The 19206-nt window shown below is 38.1% G+C and overlaps 1 protein-coding gene across 5 annotated transcripts in view; it reads left to right on the top strand.

The window, feature by feature from the left end:
- GTF2F2 (general transcription factor IIF subunit 2) overlaps positions 1-19206 on the top strand; it is a 201090-nt gene that overhangs the window by 155502 nt on the left and 26382 nt on the right. For all 5 annotated transcript variants that reach the window (XM_042974418.1, XM_042974472.1, XM_007085381.3 and 2 more), the window contains one exon: positions 16837-16936. In XM_042974418.1, the coding sequence (XP_042830352.1) occupies positions 16837-16936 (100 nt within the window). The remainder of the gene's footprint in view (positions 1-16836; positions 16937-19206) is intronic.

Below are 19206 nucleotides of genomic sequence, written 5' to 3'. Positions count from 1 at the left end.
TTGGATTCTCTCTCTGCCCCTCCTCCGCTCATGCTTTGTCTCTGTCTCTCAAAAATAAGTAAATGTTAAAAAATAATAATAATAAAAATAAAGTGACCCCTTTTCTGTAGTTCCCTGTTTCAACAAATGACTGCTAACAGCTAAGTTTGGTTAGAAGAGCTTCTGTAGCCTGACCTAACAACCTTTAAACACTTATTTTTCACCTCTTTTCCCCTCCCTCCCTCCCTTCTTTCCCCTTTCTGCCTTCCCTCCTTCTTCTCCCTCCGTTATTTCCTCTTTCTCCCTCCCCCACCTCCATTCTTGGAATTTGCCACCTTCTTTCTGTCTCACTTTGTACAACAAACTCCTAACTAGGCCTTCACCTCCCCAGAAAAGCCTTCCTCTACCCCTCCAGGCAATTGCCCCATCTTCCCCATGTACTTTACTCATCTCTCCATTGCAGCTTTTCCTGTACACTGTTATTTACCTCTTTGTATGTTTGTCTTCTCTGTTAATTAAGAACAGGCACTTGTGGGATACAGTGTGACTTGCCTCTGACAGTCTGTTGAGAGATGGTAGAGATGTGATATCCCTTTGAAATAGTGGCTTTTGTTGGGGTTGGAAGGTGGCTGGTGAGAAGATAGTGTAAACATACATATTTAGAAGAAGCTGGAGGTACTGTTTATAATACAGTGTGAGGAAGAATGAAGATGGGGTGAGAAAGAGATTTATGTGTAAACATCAAAATGTTGAAGGGCAGAAAGGAACCTGGTCAGAAGAGCAAACATAGTGATGTATGGAATTTTTTTTGGTCATCTCTTTGTTTTAGAATAGAACAGGGCATCTGGGTAGCTCTCAGTCAGTTAAGTATCTAGCTCTTGACTTCGACTCAGGTCATGATCTCATGGTTCACAACTTTGAGCCCCACATCAGACTCTCTGCTGTCAGCACAGAGCCTGCTTCGGATCCTCTGTCTGCCTCTCTCTGCCCTTTCCCCGCTTGTGCTCACTCACTCTCTCAAAACTAGAAAAGACATTTAAGAAAAAATAGGAATAGAACACGTAATTAAGTACTGTTTTGAACTGTACATTTTGACAAGGAAGGTAAGATAGATACATTAATAAATTGTAGTAAAAGTTTAATAATGGCGATGTGTGTGTGGTTGGGTGCTTGAGTATGGTAGGAGAGGTCATTCTAATATGCATTTGTATGTCTTAAGCAGTGCTGATGAGAAAGCCTTTCAGATAGAAGTAAGAGAAGAGTCTATTGTGTAGTGTGCCCAAGTCCCGAGGATTAGAAGATCCTAATAGAAATTTGGGAAGACAAGTTGAGGTACTTAGTAACTACGGCTTTTACACGCTGATGTTTATACTGATCAAAGCAAGACAGAAACAGGCATCACATTTAATATTTAATAGAAGTCAGACAGTTTTGTATATTGCTTTTTTACTCGTAATGGTAGTTTTGCTTAAAAAAAAAAAGACAAAAGCAAAAAACTAAACTAACTTGAGCCAGTATTGCCAATGTACTTGTCCGTCTTAAGCTGCTATAATTGTTCATAACAATGTGCTATACATAACTAGCTAAATGTCTTACAATTGTAATACCTTACTTTGAACTAGGACTTTTTTTTTAATGTTTGTTTATTTGTTTTGAGAGAGAACAGGAGTGGGGCAGGGAGAAACGGAGAGAGTCTCAGGCAGGCTCTGTGCCATTAGCACAGAGCCTGACACGAGGGTTGATCTCATGAGATCATGACCTGAGCCGAAATCAAGAGTCAGACACTCAACCAACTAGGACTTTATTTTTGTGGTAATGTGTCATCAGAAGATCATAATGTGGAGCATGCACACATGCTGTCTCTCAAGATAAATAAATACAAATTTTCAAAAAAGGTCACAGTGTAACTAGCATCATTTATATAACTAATGTGATTATGTACCATAACTGACATTTTTATAACAAGATGACATCAACATAACTAATAACATTCAGCAGATACTAAAATATAAGCATATATTTGGTTAGTCCATATATAGTTAGTGTTAACTAAACGTTCTTAGTGGCGGTGTAAATTTATGAGGGGAGGAAAAAGCATTTGGGGTTTTTTTAGTTTATAGCCTTTGTTTTTATGAGGTTGGAGTAAGAGTAGTTTGAATTCTTCCAAGTTGAAGCATGTGCAGAATTCTTTCAACCCCTCTATTCATCCTCTTGATGGAGAGAAAGTGAGACCATATGGCCTGCAACCCCATTCACAGTGGAAAGTCTCCTAGAGTGAATCAATAGGGAGTCCTTCTTTCTCGCTTTGCTGTCCTAAAGGACAGTCTAAATGACTCGCAGTCTCTAATATCAATATCCGCATCACAGCAGCTGGTCCTAAATGGAATACTCTCCCTTGAGCCTTACCACTCCTTCTGTAATCCCCCCCCCCGCCCCCGCCCCAGCTTGATTTGGTTTTAATTAGCACCAGAATCTCTCTTCTTAATTTTTTGAAAGTTGCTAAAATAGCATATTGAAATTTACCTTATCTTTTCAAAAATTCTGAGTCTCAGCACACGTTGGTGGCCACATACAGTCAGACATTTCCCATCTATTATTCCAGCATTTATAGTTTCATGGAGTTGCTAATGAAGTAGCCATTTGCTATATTTGCTTAGTCACCATAGCAACAGTGTTTTGGTTAGTGTATGCCTGGGTAGTTTCCTACAGCTTGACGTGATACGCAGCTAATAATGCTGATTTCTACTTAGAGGCAACTGAAATTTTGCAGAATGGAATTTTTAAATTTGCTGAATAGAAGTTGTTTGATCCCACTGGTGTATTCTGTTGGCACTCATCACGTAGTCATAGGATCATAGAAATTTTAATTTGGAAGAATGATTCATACTTGCAGTATATATCACAGTGACTGGCTAGAGAAACATTGCTTCTATCACCATAAGCAGCTTATTTAATCCCTAACCTAAATATTTTTAGGAGTCAAAGGAATTGATCTGAAGGTTAGCAGTTGGGGCTGCTTGAAAATCTTGGGTGCTTAGCTTTAAACTATTTTAAATAATTCTGGTTATAAGCCTTAAATTTATAGTATAACAAATATGAAAACTGGAAAGGACTTCTTGTCCCAGTCATTTTTTCCCATCTTTTATTGTCTGATTTCTGATAGGTCAGCCTCTTTGAACTACATTACTTCATTCATTTCCCCTTCTACATATCCACTTTAAGTTCCTTTAGTCACTACTTAAAGTAACAGTTACATAAATTTATTTTCATTTTTAAAATGTGTTTCCTTCAGGGGCGCCTGGGTGGCTCAGTCGGTTAAGTGTCCAACTTCAGCCCAGGTCACGATCTCGTGGTCCGTGAGTTCGAGCCCTGCCTCAGGCTCTGGGCTGATGGCTCAGAGCCTGGAGTCTGCTTCTGATTCTGTGTCTCCCTCTCTCTCTGCCCCCCCCCCCCCCATTCATGCTCTGTCTCTCTCTGTCTCAAAAATAAATAAAAACGTTAAAAAAAAATGTGTTTCCTTCAGAAATCACATAGTATTAACTCGCACCTTACAGAACGTTATTTGGAGAAAATAGTGTAGCTTGTTCGTGGTGATAGAGTTCATAGTTTCAAGAATCTGATTTAATCTTAAATGATGTAAAGATTGTTGCTGTACCATCTGTTATAAAAGATGTAAAGGCTCACTTAAACCACCAAGTTCATTTCACATCTAAATTGCTTTTATCAAACATACTCCATACTTTAACCCCTACTTCGTGTATGAATTAAACCCACAGACGCCCACTTCCCTTTAGTCATCTATAGTCTCATTTTGATCTGTATAAAAATACAGCAAGCTCAGATCCTATTAATTTCTTTCTTGGCTCTAAATATTGAGCTGGGAGGAATATAACATGGGTGTGTTTTAAAATGTGTTCATCCAAATATGTACGTACATATATGTACATACATACATATTTTTTCATTTGTTCCTGCCTAACACAGTGCTAGGAAACCAAAGTCATAGGATTGGTTGCCATTTGAGTGTGTTACCTTGGACTGTTCCATGGACACAGCTGGCTTTCACTAGAGGGAACTGGGGAAAAGAGCTTGTATAGAACCATTACCGCAAAGGAAAAAATAATATAGATAGGAGTTTATGATTTCTTACTGGTATTCATCCTCATCATCCTTTTACTGATATTCCCCCTCACCAAAGAGGTCTACCAGAGTGACATTTACAAAGATAAATTGCCCAGCTTATCATATCAAAAGAAGTGGATTTTGTGCATCACTCTCAAATAAGCATCATGGCCTGTGTAATAATTTGTATCATCTCTGCACGTTGATGATGCAGAAAACGTTTTTATACATTTGTTTTGGGCCCATAATAGCAGTTGTTCTGTGACTAATCAGAGCTACATGAAGAATAGCCTGATATCCCTAATATTTTGTGGGAATTATAGGCTATTAAATAGGTGACTATAAGACGAAGCTGCTTTCAAGTAGAGCTAACAGTGCAAATAAAATAACACACAGAGTCTAAATCCATAAAGCATCAGGAATGTTTTCACTCCCATGTTGTTTAGAAACCCTTTTCCTGTATGCAAGTGTGTTGTCTTTGTACTGAGACCAGTTATAAAAATCCTAGGTATAAATTGAACCGGGTGGTATTTTATGTATTTAGAAAACCCAGATTAAAACATTTCTATAATGCTTTCCTCCCTCTATTAATAGCAAGAAAAAATTTGTGTTACACTCATAAAATGATAGACTCGGTTCTTAGTAAATCTGTCCATCGGTTTTATGTAAAAGAAAATTTGCATTATGGACAGGGAACTTTCTGTCTGTTGTAGAATTCCCCATCAAATAATACCAAACCCGAATCCTATTTATCAGTCAGTGGATAAGCAGTTTGGGGAGCTTTCAAAATAGTAGATGGAGTTGAATGTCTACTGAGAGGACTGGCAACATGAACAGATAAAGTTGTGAAAAGAGAAAATCTTAGTGTAATAATTATTCCCAGCACTTTATCAAAATGGTGAACGTAAAAGCGTTATTAGTTTTTCTGTTATGAAACGGAGTTGCTTTTATTATATTAATGGCAATTTCTAACAATTTTTCTTTTAGTTTTTTGTCTTCTTTTTTTTTTTTAATATACAGGCCTCTGTAATGACTGCCTTTTTTTTTTTTTTTTTTAAAGCTTATTCATTTTAAAAGAGAGAGCACACACATGTGCGTGAGCGGGGGTATGGGCAGAGGTTGGCGGGGACAGAAGCCCAAGCAGGCTTCATGCTGTCTGCACAGAACCTAACGCAGGGCTCAATCTCCTAAACCATGAGATCATGACCTGAGCTGAAATCAAGAGTTGGAGGCTTAACCATCTGAGCCACCCAGGTGCCCCTTTCTTTTAGTTTTTAAAGAATTTTATCCACAAAAGTAAAACCTATGTGAGACTTGAAGCTCTTAAAATCACATTGCAGCCTTAAACTAATAAATACATTTCAGTCTTTAATGAAAAGAGAGAACTTTTGCATCCTATTAAATACTTTCTTTTTAAATATTTTCAATCAAGATGTATATGATGTGGAGCGCCTGGGTGGCTCAGTCAGTTAAGCATCCGACTTCAGCTCAGGTCATGGTCTCATGGTTTGTGAGTTCAAGCCCCGCGTCACGGTCTCTGCTGACAGCTCAGAGTCTGGAGCCTGCTTGGATTCTGTGTCTCCCTCTCTTCCTCTGCCTCTCCCCCGCTCACGCTGTGACTCTGTCTCTCAAAAATGAATAAATGTTAAAAAAAAAAAAAAAGACGTGTATGATGTGATTCGAGAATATTCAAGGGCTTGGCAGTTCCCTAGTATATCACACTGAACTGCCATGGTGACTGCTTGGCCTACAGCTCTCATCCAGTCATTCCTCTGAGTCATTCAACTCTGTACGTGGGGAATCTGCTGGGAAGCAGAAGGCTGAAGTCCATTACTTAGCTGGTAGGGGGAGCCTTTAAGCAGCAGGACTCTCTAGAACTAGTACTTAGGCAAAACTCATGTTCTGTTTTCCTAAGTAATCTGGGAGAAGAAATAGATGGTGAAACCCGAGTTGCATGAGTAAAATGGTGGTGTCAGGAAGATTGCTAAATGCTAAATTAACCCACTGCATGCACAGAAGTTTATGAGGGTCATTATAGGTAAGTGTTGGGCACAGCATGCTTTCAGATATGAAAATCTAAATGAATCCTTAGGGGTTACAGGGTAGAAAGGGGCCTAAGTGTTATTGCTTAATATTTCCTGAGGCATTTGCCTATTTGGTCATTGGGGTAAAATAATGTATTTGAAATAATAATCTCTAGATAGAAGATAGAGAGAAAAACAACAAAAGGTCAAGGAGGAAAAACAGGGACACTAGCCAAAGTAAAATAGACACAATGAAGGGAAGGTGAGGAATAAAACAGTTACTCCATGCATTTGTACCCACCTTGCAGTTTTTCTAAAGATGGCCCTGTCCTCTGGGAAGAAAATTATAAAACCTCCTTGAATCATATAATGAGGAAGACAGGGAAAGATAATTTTTGAGACTTAGTTTAAGAATGGTTATGAATTTTCTGTATAACTTAAAGCGATGTTCTGCTCAAATGTAGTTTTCTACTTTTGTTCAACTTAGATACATATTCTAGTCACTACTGGTTGGAAGTCATATATGAGACATTGATTTGAGTGCCCTAAAGATGAAATCCAAAAATATTTGACTACATCTAATAATTCAGTGAATCTTAATAGTTTTTTTTTTTAATGTTTTTATTTATTTTTGAGAGAGAGACAAAGCATGAGCAGGGGCGGGGCAGAGAGAGAGAGGGAGACACAGAATCTGAAGCAGGCTCCAGGCTCTGAGCTGTCCGCGCAGAGCCCGACTGAGGGCTTGAACTCACGGACTGTGAGATCATGACCTGAGCTGAAGTCGGACACTTAACCAACTGAACCACCCAGGCGCCCCTAATTCAGTGAATTTTAAAAATCAGATGCATAGTTACCCAAAACTGTAAGCTACAATATTTGTATGTCTTTTGATGCTGTGGTTAGGTTATAATTATTTTTTTATTTTTATTTTTCAAACGTTTATTTCTTTTGAGAGAGAGAGAAAGAGAGGAAGAATCCCAAGCAGGCTCTGTGCTGTCAGCTCAGAGCCAGATGCAGGGCTCAAACTCAGGAAGCATGAGATCATGACCTGAGCTGAAGCCAAGAGTCAGATACTTAACCGACTGAGCCACCCAAGCACTCCTAATTAGTTTTTTTAATTAGCACTTCTGTGAGCATTACATATGTTACCTGCAGCCGAATGGCATTTAGGAAGAAATTTTCTTGGGGTGACTGGGTGGCTCAGTCGGTTAAGCGGCTGACTTCAGCTCAGGTCACGATCTCGCCGTCCGTGAGTTCGAGCCTCGCGTCGGGCTCTGGGCTGATGGCTCAGGGCCTGGAGCCTGCTTCCAATTCTGTGTCTCCCTCTCTCTCTGCCCCTCCCCCGTTCATGCTCTGTCTCTCTCTGTCTCAAAAATAAATAAACGTTAAAAAAAAAAAATTTAAAAAAGGAAGAAATTTTCTTATCCTTGAAAACATCAGAGGAGATCAAAGAAAGTGCTTTTAATCTGATGTAGCCAAATGTCTCCTATTAGAATAAATAAAGGATAAACACAGATTCCCTAAGTCTTGGCTTTAAATTCAAATTGCTAAATCAGATAATTATTAAAAGTTGTCTTCAAATAACTCCCATACATTTCTGTTCAGTGTAGTTACTTGAGTAATAACAGTAATTACAATAATAGCTACCATGTACTGAATGCATACTGTCGAATGGCTATTCGAAGTGTTTTGTAAAGATTATCTCCCTTATTTCTGTTGTTATAATCCTCAGTTTTTCCCCACAAAGTCACAAAGGTGTCAAAGAGGTTGACTAACTTGTCTTAGGTCAGACCTGGTGGTAGGACTAGAACTTAAAATCGGAGTCTGGTTTCAGATCTTACCATATCATGCATGGTATGGTACATTCTTTTTAGGCTAAGCATTGTTCAAGGTCTTGCAAATGCCAAAGATTTGATTTTATTCTCAAATTTTTTTTAATGCAAGATATTTGTATGAATCTGAATACAAAAGATAGTTCTTTGTTGCTCTTTTGAATATTGAGTTATAAATATTAGTGGACCTTTTGATAGATAAGCTTTTGACCACACCCCTGGGAACTGTACCAAATTATTTAGGCTTTTTGCTTTCACTGGAGTTGGAAGAAGGGGAATACAATGAAACGTTTTGGGTTTTTTTAATGTTTATTTATCTTGAGAGAGAGAAAGAGATGCAGAGAGAGGGGGAGAGAGAAAATTGCAAGCTGGCTGCACGCTATCAGCACAGAGCCCAGTGTAGGGCTCCATCCCACAAACCATGAGATGCGACCTGAGCCAAGATCAAGAGTTGGATGCTTAACCAACTGAGCCACCCAAACGCCCCTAAAATGAAAAGTTCTTTTTAAAAAAAAAAAAAAAATTTTTAATGTTCATTTATTTCTGAGATAGAGACAGAACATGAGCAAGGGAGGGGCAGAGAGAGAGGAAGACACAGAATCCGGAGCAGGCAGCATAGAGTCCAACGTGGGGCTCGAACTCACAAACCGTGAGATCATGACCTGAGCTGAAGTCGGTCACTCAACCGACTGAGCCACCCAGGCGCCCCTAAAATGAAAAGTTCTTAAAGAATGAAGTAGAATTATTTTTGTCACTCACCATCCATTGAAGTTTAGGATAATTTCACTTCTACCATAGGAAGAGTAGCTAGTTTTTGATCTTGTATTGAGAAGTAATAAATGGTCCCTGCTTAGGTAACCTTTTCTTTTCCCCTCATATATTTCTACTTTTTGCCTGTACTAAAATAGTGACTAGAGTATATGATTAAAAGGAAAAGTATAAGCAGGGTCACCTGGGTGGCTCAGTCAGTTAAGCGCTGACTTTGGCTGGGGTCATGATCTTGTGGCTCATGGGTTCAGGCCCTGCATCTGGCTCTGCTGAGAGCATGGGGCCTAGAGCCTGCTTTGGGTTCTGTGTCTCCCTGTCTCTCTGCCCCTCCCCCACTCGCACTCTGTGTGTGTCTTTCTCTCAAAAATAAATAATCATTAAAAAAAAAAAAAGTGTAAGTAGCAGAGGATTTCTCCCAATAAAAGCTATCCTCCCTTCTGTCCCCTCTTTCCTTTCTGCCTGCTTCCTGCTTCCCCATCACACGCTTAAATTGAAATCCAAACTTTCCAAGGTGAAAAGAAATTTACTTTCATGAGATGGTATTAAAAAAGCATGCCTAACTTAGACTAAAGGAAAAAAAAATTATAATGGATAAGTTGCAAGTGACCATAGTTTATAATTATTTGAACAAAATCTTCAAGCAATGCAAACCTTAGACATCCTATTGTTTTCTAGATTCATAAGAAGTTGTTGTTGTTGTTGTTGTTGTTGTTGTTGTTGTTGTTGTTGTTGTTGTGTGCGCTGTCTTCCTGGCCCCCTTCCTACAACAGTTTGGGTGTCTTTTGTACTTGCATTCAACCAGAGCTCTGGTGACTTAGAAGTAATGCTACTGCTTAAGTTAAAGGTATCCCCTGGATGAACTTGCCTTCAAGTTTAAGATAATAAATATATTACATAAGGAAAGAATATGAAAGGATAAACTATGTAAGATAGTGGAAATGTTTTGGCAGGAGGCAAGATATTTATATTTTGGACTGTCGAGTGGAGACTTTGTACTGTTTAGCAGCGATAGATACTCTCTGAAATGCTGGTGACACACTCTTCCTGGAGCAGTGAAAATTTGATAATAGATTGACAGTCTTGTAGTGTTTCAGTGAAAAATAGAAATTAGGCAGTAATTTAGAAAACAAGAACAAGATCCTTACAAAATGTCTTCATTACACTAAGTCATTTATTTTACCTTACTCAACACATACCAAAAGCTTGTCAGTGACTGTTGTTTCTAACCAGAATCTAGGAGAAAACAAAGTCCAAGTGTGAGTCATCATTCCTTGAGGAGTGTAGGCCCCTTCTGCGTACCTTGCTAGCTAATGTAATGGACATATTTTGGGACATAGGATATTTTCTCAAATAGCTATAAACATTTTAAATTGGGACAGTATATGCTTATCAACTCGAAAAGACATCTGGGTTGTTTCATTATGTTTAAGATGTAATTGTGATACAGGTGAAGAGCCCTGGACAAGGTATCATACATTCCCCCCTACCCCCCGCCCTGCTTCTGACAAACGGTATGATCATGGGTAAGTCACCATTATGCTGGGACTTAATTAGCGATTTGAATTCTTTTCTCGTGTAAAAGAATTCAACTCAGTGTTAAGCCTGTCATTTAGCAGGAGCGGTTAGGTTGAATCATATGAAATTGCTAGTTTTATAAAGAGCCGAAAACTGTCTAATTTCTGTATTGTTTAGGAGATATTTTTCGATTGTTAGTCTGCTTACTGGCTGGAATGCACTCCCTTAGCAACAATCTAGGAGAGCATCTCAGCCAGCTCCCGGATTCTCCTTAGGATAGGGGCGTGGGATTGGAGGTGGAGGGAATGGCTGGTCCTTCAACAAAACTGGTGTCTTTATGCAAGTGGTTATTACTTGTGTCATGACTTCCCGGCTTCTAGTAAAGAATTCTTAATTCTTTGCTGCTGTTTTGCTTCCAAAAAGCAAACAAAACCCCTGGGATATAGATGTTTGAGGGCTGCTAACTAGTGGCCTGGTAGAGCTAGTATATGTGTTTTTTGGTATTGAGGGTTTTGTTTTCGTTTGGGGAGGGGAAGGGTTTGCCCTTTATAAAAATTGAATTAGTTGGCACTGTTTAATAAATGCTTTCACTTAAAAATCTGACTGCGTTTTCTTGAGTAATTGGAAGATCTGGTAATACTCTGCTTGTATTCCTACAGACTAACAAGTAAGTGCTAAGGACTTACTGCCCACTGAGGATGGAGCAGGTGCTCTATTTCCAGTTCACCACAGCCCCTAGCTCTCACTGGTGCTTCCTACTCCACTGGACAAGCTTCTGTAGAGATTTGACTTTGTGATTCTCCAGTTGAACTTTCTGCCGTGAGAGAAGTGTTCTGTCTCTGTGTTGTCCACTATGTAGGCCAACAGCCACATGTACCTATTGAGTGCTTAAAATGTGGTTGGTGTGCCTGGGGAGCTAAGTTTTAATTTAAATTAATTTAAATAATTGTATTTTGCTAGTGGCTACTATATTAGACAGTGTAGACAGTGTAAGTAGATATGGAGTGTCTGTTTCCTGCAGAGTGAAAATTAAACCTATTAAGCCTATTCTCTTAAATGTCAGATCTAAATGTTAGATATATTCCTGCAGATCTCATGATTTGACAACCAGATTACCATTCCTGATTGAATGCAGCCTAAAACTTTTATTCTCATCTTTTATCTTCTCACTTGTTATTCAACACAATTATCCTGCAGGCCTATTCTAGGCCCTAGGAACACAAGGAAGGTTTGTGTTTTCATAAAGCTTACGAATAGTAAATATTTGTAAGGGACACTTAAATTATTTAATTTCATATTTACTCTCTTTAATCCTTTGAACAGCCCTGCCAGGTAACGATATAACTCCATTACTCTGGTCCTCCAAGAAGCTCTCCCTCTCCTATTCTCAGAATATTTAAAACTTCCTATAAGTGGACTGTGTTAAATGTCACCAGAACCTTTCATATTAGTAAATCAGCTCAGTGTGCACCTGGTTATTACCTCACCTGGCCTTTCTCCCAGCCTTCTGTTTGCCTGTTCCCAAGCTGGGCTTTCTTCTGAAACTTCCCTTTGGTTATCTGACGTTGGGCCAAATGTATGTGCTCTCGCTCATAGACGCTTCTGGTGCTCCACTGCTATTCCTGCTTCTCCTTGCCTTGAGATCTTTCTTTCTCTCACCCTGCAAATGTCAGCCTCCTTCTCCCCGCTTAGAGGCACTGTTTACCTCTTTCACTGCTTACTTTCTCCTTTTATTTTATTTTATTTAAAAAAAAAAATTTAATCTTTATTTTTGAGAGAGAGACAGAGTGTGAGCTGGGGAGGAACAGAGAGAGAGGGAGACACAGAATCCAAAGCAGGCTCCAGGCTCTGAGCCAACAGCAGAGTCCAGTGTGGGGCTCGAACTCACAGACTGCGAGATCATGACCTGAGCCAAAGTCAGATGCTCAACCAACTGAACCACCCCGGCACCCCTTACTTTCTCCTTTTAAAAATGAAATAAAAATCTTAGAAAATACACCTGCTTTTATGAAACCTGTCATTTTAAGAATAGCATAAGTTGCAATCAAATACAGCTGTAACACAAATGACTCCTACATTGGCAGCTGCTGGTGGAAACACTTGTTCAGTGTTTGGTTTTTTTCTTTCTTTTTTTTTTTTTTTTGTAGTTGTTTAATTCTACAGTTGATAACCAGATTAGCCAAGGTGGTGTTACTTAGGGTTTTCCACTTAGTCATGAAAATAGTCTGCATGTATCAAATCAAGCATTAATGTGGGATTTCTTAATGTGGTTCTTGCCCTGCATGATCTAACTGTCCAATAATGGTGTCATTTCTTCATTTGCTTAACAAATATTTATTGTTACTTTAATAAGGGAAGCACTGTACTTCCCAAGGAGACTGAATAGAGGATCTGTTGACTAAAATTTATAGACTTCTCTTCCCCAATCTGCCAGTGTTCATCTTTTAAATTATTTTGGAGATGCTTATGCTACTATTCTTATTTTTTTAACATGGATTTTATATTTCAGAAATACACTAAATAATGTGAAAATCGATCCCCAGCATAGTACATAAATCTATATAAAGTATAATGAAGGAGATCTTTAAGTGATAAGGGTGATTGATTATGGACCATGATTGTAGCCTAATGACTTGTGACATTAACTTAATAGGAGTCTTTTTTTCAGTGTTGAAAAGGAGCATGTGCTCGCGTGTGTGTGTGTGTGTGTGTGTGTGTGTGTGTGTGTGTGTGTGTGTTTGGGCTTGTTGCAGGCAGGTTGATGAGTGTCAAGGAGAATTACTTATTTTGAACTAAACTCAACAAAATTTTAATTAGAGATTTTATTCTGCTATCTGGCCTTTTGGGAGACTGTATAGAAGGGACTGTATACTGTGAGGGACTATAAATTAACTGCTTGAAACCTGGAGTAAAAGAAAAAAAAGGATCTGAGTTCCAGTTCTATTTTTGCATACTATGAAGAAACAGTGAGATGGAGGTGATGTAGATAAAGCTTTTAACACTGTTTCCAGTGCGTAGTAAGCGCCTTTTAGGTGTTTATTATTACTTGTTATAGTTATTACTGTTTTGTTAGTATTTCAGCTCTTAGGTCATGTGGCCTTTGACCTTTTAATTTGATGGGAAGAAGTAAGAGGTAAAACTGGCTCTTTAGCTAATAATTCCAGAAAGACTAGTAATTGAGCTTTCTAAGAATGGAAGTACTATATTCAAAATTGTCCTGAAGTGATAGTAATTAGCACTAATAAGTATTTTTTTAATGGTTTATAAAACAAAAGTAAAACAAGGCCTGCCTGCATCTAAATGATCACAGGGTATGCTTTTTCTGTTCCAATTTCTTTAAAATAACACCATATTTAAAATTTTCCTGAAAAAAGTTAACACCCATTTTTTTTTAAGTCTCTAGGACATTGAAGCTCTTACTTTGCTCTCAGTCCAGCCCACAACCTCTGTGTGTACTTTGCTGTTCAACCTTGCAAACCAAATATTTCCAAATTATGTTATTTTGTGCAAACCCAGATAAACCAAGACTTTGAAGGCATGTTGAGGTCCCTGATGTTTAATTAAGTGCATTGTTCAGTGGTGAAATGGAGTTGCAAATTGTTTCAACACTTCATGAGATAATGTTAGATGAATTTATTTATGTTCGGTAAAGAACCTGCCAACCTATTTTAAACTATTCGGGTTTATTAAAGTATTTTAAGACTTAGTTCTTTAAAAATATGTTATATTTTCAGTGCCTAAATTAACGTTTTGAGTCTTAAATCATAAGATACCCCCTTTTAATTAAAACCCTTGAAGTTGACATTTTAAATACATAATAGGAAGGTTAAGATTTTATATGAGTTCTTTATTTTTAAAAAGTTAATTCACTGTTTTCCTTTCTATATTTAAGAGATGAAATACTTTGAGGATAAAAACGGCATGACCCTCTGTGGATGACAGCATTGGCTTTTAGAGCTGTTGCACTAGAATTGAAAGGAAAGTATGCCACCTGAACCTGAATCAGAATGCAGTGCCTGCAAATAAATTCAAGTGTAAGAGTATGACAGGAATAAGTTACCACTTATAAAGACACACTTACCTAAACAAACTGAAACCCCAAGGAATTTTCAAATTGTGAAGTAATGGGAACAATCATTTAATGTGGGAGGAAGGAGCTAGTACATGCCTCCCTCCTTGAATGTCTCATAAGATCAAATTATGGGGTGCAATGATTGAAACAGGGAAGACAATTTAGTGGCAGCATAACAGATAGATTACCATTTAACAGAGGCCAAACCCCTGAGAACTGATTCCGGTAAGGATAGGGCTAGGATTAGAACACAAAGGTTTTCAGAAACAGGCTGCTACGTGATCCCCCCCCCCCGCCTCAAGGGGTAATACATACCTAGTTCTAACCCTTTGTAAACATCCCTACACCTGTCTTCAATCATTTTTTTCTCTTAGTCACTTCGAGACGTCTTCTCTGCTCGGAGGAGTCATTTCCACCCAGTCTTTTTGCCTCACCTCTTTTTTTTTTTTTTTTTTTTTTTTTTTTTAAGTTTATTTTTGAAGGAGAGAGAGACTGAGTGTGAACAGGGGAAGGGCAGAGAGAGAGAGAGAGAGACCAGAAACCAAAGCAGGCTCCGGGCTCTAGGCTCTGAACTGTCAGCACAGAGCCCGACGTGGGGCTTGAACTCAAGAGCCATGAAATCATGACCTGAGCCGAAGTTGGATGCTCAACCGACTGAGCCACTCAAGTGCCCCTTGCCTCACCTCTCAAAAGCATGAGCAGTCCTGATCTAGTTTACCCTCAAGTGCACACACTGGGGTTAATATTTACTTCATAGCATCATGCAATCGGCTGTCATAATACCAGTCCCCTGCTCCATTTTAGTACTGCAGTTAATGAGTTATAGGTAAGCATTTGTTTAATGCTGGTCTTCCACTGTAGCAAGTCTGTTCTTTACTGCAGCATTCCCAACCTCTAACCCGGTGCCTGGCAGAGATAGGCACCCAGTAAACACTTGCTGAGTGATTGCCAGCCAGAGGCTTATACTAAAATCCGGTCATGGCACAGCTGCATGCTGTCGGATGCAGATGTGAGAGAATGTGGATAAAGCTGGAGAGATAAGCAGGGACTAGATCCCAGAGGGACATGAACTCATATGAAAGAGCTGGTGCTTTGTCCAAGAGCAGTTGAGAGGCTACTGAAGGAATAGAAGCCCAAGTCCATCTTTGGGTGGACACTCCCCTTCTAGACTTCTAGCTAGTACTTTCTTCCTGGTTCGTAGAAAGTATATTTGGCTCATGAAAAGCAAAGTAACATTGTATGTATGATTTATGGTTATATATACAGTAAGTTTCTAAAGATATTTCTAGAGTACTTTTCTTACGCTTCATAAAATAATCATTTTGGGGTGCTTGAGTGGCTCAGTGGGTTAAGCATCTGACTTTTGATCTCACCTCAGGTCTTGTTTTGTTTTTTATTTTAGAGCACGCAAGTTGGGGAGAGGGGCAGAGGGAGAGAGAAGGAATCTTAAGCAGATTCCGTGCCCAGTGCGGAGCCTGACACAGGGCTTGATCCCATGACCCTGGAATCATGACCTCAGCCAAAATCATGAGTGAGATGCTCAACTGACTGAGCCACCCAGGTACCCCTCAACTCAGGTCTTGATCCCAGTGTCATGAGTTCAAGCTCCACATTGGGCTCTATGCTCCATGCTGGGATTTATAAATAACTGGTAGAATTTAAATATGTGTGTTTCAACACAGGAATTACTATATCGAATTCGGGAATCACAGTAAAATCAAAACCTGTAATATTTATAACTTTTCCATTTAAAAAAGCAACTGGTATATATCTAAATTCTTCTGAGTAATTAGGTGTTCCATACTTAAAAAAGGCAGAAGCAAATAGATAACTTCATGCAAGAAATAAAATAAAAATTTTATAAAAATAGGTACTTTTTATACTGTGAGTTGTGTTTTTAAAGAAATTTTAAATGAAAATTATTTTTAGTTCCTGCTCTATTAAACAAGAGTATTTAAAGTCATATGTTTATAGCTTTTCCCAAAAGTGGTATTTTGAGTTATATTTTAATTTAGATGCATTCTATACCAGTGTTGTCAAAGAGAAGTTTCTTTGATGACGGAAATGTTCTATATCTTGCTGTCTAATAAAGCAATCATTAGACCTTAGTGTCAACATATTATCTTTATCTTTTATCGAGTGAATACAATTTTGAATTAATCACTTGATTAGTTTAATGCCATATAATTAAGATAGTTCATTTTTACAGGTAGATTTTTTCCCCCAGAAATTTAAAGCTGGTTAGTTTCTTTGGTTTTAGTAGTTAAGACTTGACTACACAGTGTAAAATTAGAAGCAAATTGTAGAATTATGAGATGGTTTATATGTTTAGCCTATGTTCAGGTTTCTGCATTATTGTCATACACATTCAGTGTGTTTTTGAAGTATTATATTAAGGCTTAATATATCTTCTGAGGTTACTTTTTTATATATTAAGTATTCTTGAGTAAGAAGAATTATAGAAATAACTCTTCAGGTTTCCCTCTAATAAATAAGTTTGTTGACAATGCCTTCTTTTTTTCAGATTGCAAATAGAAGAATCTTCCAAACCTGTAAGGCTATCACAGCAACTGGACAAAGTGGTGACAACTAATTATAAGCCTGTTGCTAATCATCAATACAATGTAAGTCTTCATGTCTATCTTCATTCTGTTATGTCTTTGTTCTTAAGTTTTGTAGACTCTTAGGTTTTAAAAGGACATTAGCAGTCAGGTACCTGCTATTAGGTGCTTGAGTTATCTAGACTGAGGAAAGAATATGACAGTTTGGCAAACATGGAGAAGATGTTCACTGTGTATCCTAAGTTAAACAATGAGAAGAAGGCAACCACTGTTCAAAATACTCTTGATAAATTTTTCAAAGAAATAAAACACTTCATTTTTCAGTGTTTCCAATGTTTTAAATTACAGTGTACTTAATATTAGTTTGATTTTTCCCACTTTTCTATACCTTTATGGGACTTTTTAATGTATCGAGAAGAAATTTTAAGTTTGCAACAATGGTAATTCCTCCCATTGATTATTAAGATTATTTTGCATAGTTTCCGGGAGCCTGGGTGGTTCAGTTGGTTAAGCGTCCAACTCTCAACTTGAGCTCAGATCATAATCTTGTGGTTTGTGGGTTCAAGCCCTGCATCAGGCTCTGTGCTGGCAGTGTGGAGCCTGCTTGGGATTCTGTCTCCCTCTCTCTCTGCCCCTCCCCTGCTTCTTCTCTCTCTCTCTCAAATAAAAATAAACTTAAAAAATTTTTTTAAAAAAAAGATTGCTTTGCATAGTTTCAACTTTTATGGGCATTTTTATGGTCTCACACTACATGGAAAGTGAGGACTGCCTGTATATGTTTTATTGAAGTATATCTTGTGTAAACCATTTTTATTGAAGTATATCTTGTATATACTATATATATCATGTTATGTTACGCTATGCCATGCTGTGCTATGCTATATACACACATGTAATATGCATATTGTGTACCAGGCGCTGTTCTGAGTGCTTCGTAATAACGCATTTGGTCTTCATACCTGCCCTAGAAAGCAATTACTACTATTGTCCTCATTTTAGTTGAAGTAACTAATACAAGCTGAGAGGTTAGCTTACTTGAGGTCACACAAGTCACTAATTAACCAGTTCAGGCGTTGAACCCAGGTAGTCTGGTTTGGGAGCTATGCTGTTAAATGTTGTTGCAGGTCATTAACAACACTAAAAGGGCTAAGGATTTTGGGTCTTGAAATACTGGAGATGTAAGGGAAAATGTGATGATTTTCTGAAAATACAGTGAAGCCTAAGTTAAGGGCAGTAATACTTAACAGTTGATATCTTGTGTCCTACTTTGTTGCTTAACATTCCTCTAGATATACAGTATTTAGGAAGAAAGAATCCCTTTTTAAGACTGCCCTTAAGTATACAGATTTAGGTGTCACAGATTAGTATCTGTCAAACCACTACTTTATGATATTTGAGTTATTTTACATGAGAGGTAGCAAACGCCTATAGAGCCAACTAGGCATCTTCAGTGAGCAGAATGCTGAAATTGAAGGTGAAATGGTAGGGACTGTGATGAACTGGAGTGCACATGCCTCTTCTTAAAGACATTCAGACTTTAAAAATTGCTACACTATGTGGATTAAGTAAAGCAAGTCAAAGTTCATTTGCATCCAGCCGGGCTTTCATTTCACAGCCTCTGGTTATGCTTTAGGGGAAACGTAAATTAAAAGAAGAGAACAGGCTGAATCAGTGTCTGATAATCCAAGAGGGATATTTTATGTTGTCTCTTGATTGAGACACGTAAATAAAAGTCTACTTTTCTGGCTTCTTCTTTATCACAGTAAGGACAACAAAAGACCATACTTTCCATAAGCTATGAGGAGATCTAACCTTTCTGGAGAGAAGCTTGATAATTTGTGTAAAAGGATATATTGTGTATAAAGGATATATCCTTTGACCCAGCAGTCTTGTATCTAAGGATGTATCATAGAAAGACAGGTACCCAAAGCTAGATATACAGTAGTGTTTCTCTCTATTGTTTAAGACAGGCAAAGATTGGAAACCAGTGTCCAAACTTAAGATTAAATACTTTAACAGTTGTTATTTTTGGACGGTAGGAGCTAGAATGATTTTATCCTAATTTTCTTCTGTATAAACTCTTTTTGAATTGTTGGAATCATCATAATGAGTGTGAATTGATTGAATTGTTACAGTGGGCAGTAAAGCTTTTCATTGGAATAAAGAAAAGTAAGAAAGCTAGGAAGGAGTGTTAGTACCTAGCCATGATGATCTCCTACCAAAAGAAAAATCAATCAGAGCTGGCACTTTGCTAGTATCAAAGTTCATATTCTTAGCAGCATTGGCACTATATCCACCTGGTAGGTATAGAAGACATATTCCTAATTTCATGT

This window comes from Panthera tigris, chromosome A1 (assembly GCF_018350195.1).
Source record: "Panthera tigris isolate Pti1 chromosome A1, P.tigris_Pti1_mat1.1, whole genome shotgun sequence".
NCBI classification, from domain to species: Eukaryota; Metazoa; Chordata; class Mammalia; order Carnivora; family Felidae; genus Panthera; species Panthera tigris.
The sequence above is the reverse complement of the archived record's forward strand: the minus strand, read 5'-3'. Positions and strand labels throughout refer to the sequence as shown.